General features: G+C 48.5%; 1 protein-coding gene across 1 annotated transcript in view; it reads left to right on the forward strand.

The window, feature by feature from the left end:
• The first annotated feature begins 208 nt into the window (after positions 1–208).
• Positions 209–3,727, forward strand: part of LOC112484164 (mucin-16-like) — a 4,525-nt gene continuing 1,006 nt past the window's right edge. The window contains exons 1-7 of the mRNA XM_025050543.1: positions 209–348; positions 486–521; positions 989–1,113; positions 1,347–1,414; positions 2,039–2,211; positions 2,921–2,956; positions 3,296–3,355. Of these exons, the coding sequence (XP_024906311.1) occupies positions 1,048–1,113; positions 1,347–1,414; positions 2,039–2,211; positions 2,921–2,956; positions 3,296–3,355 (403 nt within the window). The 5' untranslated portion in view covers positions 209–348; positions 486–521; positions 989–1,047. The remainder of the gene's footprint in view (positions 349–485; positions 522–988; positions 1,114–1,346; positions 1,415–2,038; positions 2,212–2,920; positions 2,957–3,295; positions 3,356–3,727) is intronic.

The following is a 3,727-nucleotide window of genomic DNA, read 5'->3' on the forward strand; positions in this document are numbered from 1 at the left end:
ACTGTTTTTACAATTTGAGGCAAATTCCTTCAATGGTGGATGACACAGCATTCCAGATCCTGTTGACAAGAGCGACACCATTTCTAACTTCCCCTTTTGTTTCCCCACCATGTTCTGAAAGACCTTCTGCAGATAGATCCTCATTGTCTCTGTCTCTGTGACCCTTCTTCCACAGACCTGAGAAAGATGGAGCAGCCACCAGCGTGGACACAGTCTGTGCTTATCACTCTGACCCCACAAGCCCTGGGCTAGAAAGAGAGCAACTTTACTGGGAGCTGAGCCAGCTGACACAAGGCGTCACCAAGTTGGGTCCCTACACCCTGGACCAGGACAGTCTGTATATCAATGGTGAACAGCAGCAACCTTTGCTTTACTGTGTTGCCAACCCCTCATCCTCCCACTGCATTCCTTTTATTTCTTCTCCATATCCAACACTCTCTCTTTCTCTCTCTCCCTCCCTCCCTCCCGTCCCCCTCCCCCTGCAGGTTACACCCACCAGATCTCAGAAACCACCCTCAGTGGTGAGTACTGAATGGCTGTTAGAAGTCCCCCTACCCCACCAGGCATGGAAGCAACAGGCCCCTGCCCACATCTCCAGATGTCAGGGAGGGAAGGGGTCAGAAACACAGGCTGGGGAGTCATAGCAATAAGACTAAGCTATGAATCACCTCTGTGTTGTCAAGTGGACACAGAGAAATGACCACTAAATGTTGGTTGGGTGGAGGAAAGTAAGTTAACAACTGAATTACAGTAAATAACAAGTTAGGTTGTAAATTTTCTCCTTCAAAGATTTATAACTTCCAAATTGTTCCCTCTTTCACCTGCTGCATATGATGGTCTAATAACTACACTGGTCACTCTAGAATTAGGCCACAGGAACTTCAGCCATCACTGTGGTCTCCAGTGAGATGGTCACTGCTCTCCAGGCCTTGCCCGCTATATCCATTCCAGGCTTCACTCATTGTGGCCTCTCCCTCCCTTGCTGCAGCCACAAGACCACCCCTGTTGCCTTTTACCCTCAACTTCACCATCACTAACCTGCACTACATGGAAGATATGTGGCCTCCAGGCTCTTTGAAATTTAACACCACTGAGAAGTTCCTGCAGCACCTGGTGAGAGCCCTGCCCATGATGCCAGACCTGCACATTTCACCGTATTTTCATTGAAGCCAGCCCCACCTATCCAATTTCTCTCTTGCCCTCTGATGACCACTCTTCCCGCTACTGCCCTGCCCACCAGTGCTTTTGTCCACATCACTCTTGTACCACATTGCTCTTGTCCCAACCATCGATGACCATCTTGCCCCTGCCTCTCAGCTCATCTACTTACTTGTCTTCACCCACAGCTCAGGCCCTTGTTCAGGAATACCAGTGTGGGTGCTCTCTACTCAGACTGCAGACTGACCTTCCTCAGGTGAGACCTTGGGATAGCTGACCAGGACAAACTCAGGTCTTCCTAGACCTGAGGAATTTGTTTTGCTTCCTTCTTGCCCTCCCTGTTCATGTTCCTGGCAGAGCTGGAATTCAGGGTGTGTTGGCTCCAGGACCAATGCCTCTTCTGATTGTAACTACTAACTGTCCCTGGATTCTGCAGAGCTCCTGGGCAGGATTGGGCCCCTAGCCTGGTCATCTTTCTCTGAATTTCCTTCTCCCTTCCCTTGTACCAGTGAGGGCATTTTCTTTAGGTTTTTATTCTGTCCTCAAGATTTCTCTTAAGACAAACATGCCTTTCTCACCTGCTTTAATCCCAAATTCCAGCTCTTTACATGTTTCGGGTATGAGCTCTCCTGTCCTCATGCCATGAGGATGCAGGTTTCTGCCTTGCTATTTAATAATAATTCTCTCACCCATTGACTCTGCTCACAGTCCCAGCATGGCCCGAAGTTGGTGTTCTCAGAGCATCTAATTTTGGCTTCTCACTTCTATCCCAGCCTCCTCATTTCCTCTGGCCCCCTCCTGTCCTGGCCCCCGGGGTCTCAGAACCATTCCTTAAGAACCCACTTTATTTGTTGTCATCCCCTTCACCCTCCCTCCCCAGGCCCAAGAAGGATGGGACAGCCACTGGAGTGGACTTTGTCTGCACATACCAACTTGACCCTGTGGGCCCAGGGCTGGACAGGAAGTGGCTATACTGGGAGCTGAGCCAGCTGACCCATGGTGTCACCCAGCTGGGCCCCTACACCCTGGATCAGGACAGTTTCTACATCAATGGTGAGGGACTGCCATTTTTTTTTTTTTTTTTTTGCATCTCAGCAGGCCCCACATTCTCCTTCTCTATTGCTCCATTTCCCTCATTCCTCCCCTTTCTCAATCTATCTGCTTTACCTGTGCAGGTTACACCCACCAGACCCAGACCACCACCCCTAGTGGTGAGTATTCTGAGACTTCAGGAATCTGTACAGTCATGTTAAGTCCTAGCTTTTAGGAATAGAAGAGGCCAGGAGTTTGGTGCCTCCACTTGCCACCCCCACCTCACTTCCAGCCTTGGGGAAATGATGACCAATACCCTGTAGAGTCCAAAAGGAGGTACCTCCTTCTTGGAACCTCCAGAATCATGAGGTTCTCAACCAAAGCACTTGGGGTGTTCATCCCAGCTTCTGTGATGCTAGTGTGTACATCAGTGGTAAGGGGCTGTATGTGGAGGGTAGGTTCCCTCCTCCCCACTGAGTGAGCTCTGCTGCAGCAGGCTTCTGGCCTGAGTTCAAACTCTCATTGAGGCCTCACATTTTGGAATGCTTTGAGCAAGACTTTTGCCTCTCTGGGGATGGGAGGATGAATTTTGTTCTTTCCAGGTGAGTATTCGGTCTTCCTTTTAATGAATTTCAGCTGTGATGGTCCAGGCACCATCTCTCAAACGGCTGAGTTACCTCTTCATTGAAGATCTATCCTTCCCCCTTTCTCACCATCTCTCCTTCTACAGATTACACCCAGCTGGCCTCAGTCACCTCCCCCAACAGTGAGTATTTCAGACTCTTGTATACCTGTAACCATCACCCTCTCCCTAAAAATAAGAGTTGCTCAGCCAGCTGACCCTTTCTTCCTGTTACCTCCCCCCAACCCCAATCTGGGTGGGAAAAAGTCCAGAGGACATGCATAGAAATGTGAACTAAATTGGAAGTGAAAGGAGCTACCCCTCTTTTCCACTCCCCACATAACTGATGATGGTGCCCTGACTCCAGGATAATGGTGCTTAAATAAGGTGCACATTTTTTTTTATAACTAGAACCACCATTACTGTCATTTTCTCACAGTTACAGTACACTTTGGATTTCATTCCTGTTTTTTTTCCCCTCAGTTCCTGTGACCTCCACATACTTCCCTTCTCTGGCTCCATCCCTCTCTACCAGGCCCACAGGTAGGAGGGCTCCTACTAGCATAAAAATTATTTCTACAAAATCATTTATATCAGATCATTTCTCTCATTAGTCACTCACCTTCCCTGAAGGAACTTATTCATTTCTGTAGGTTTTAGGAACCATCTACCTGCTCAGGGTCCAGCTGCTCTGAATCCAAATTCTGAGTTCATTTTACATCACACAGCAGTTCCTGACCCTTGGTCCACCCACCTCCTGGACATAACTCAACCCTTGGTCTCTGACTTGGAAGTTGTCACCTTTTCCTAAACTTGCTCTTCCTCCTTATCACCAAAGGCAGGGACCAACCTAGACTCTCTCACTCACCTCCCACCTCCATCCATCACCAAATATATATATTTCTTTCTTTTTTT

This window comes from Pteropus alecto, unplaced genomic scaffold (genome assembly GCF_000325575.1).
Source record: "Pteropus alecto unplaced genomic scaffold, ASM32557v1 scaffold820, whole genome shotgun sequence".
Classification (NCBI taxonomy): Eukaryota; Metazoa; Chordata; class Mammalia; order Chiroptera; family Pteropodidae; genus Pteropus; species Pteropus alecto.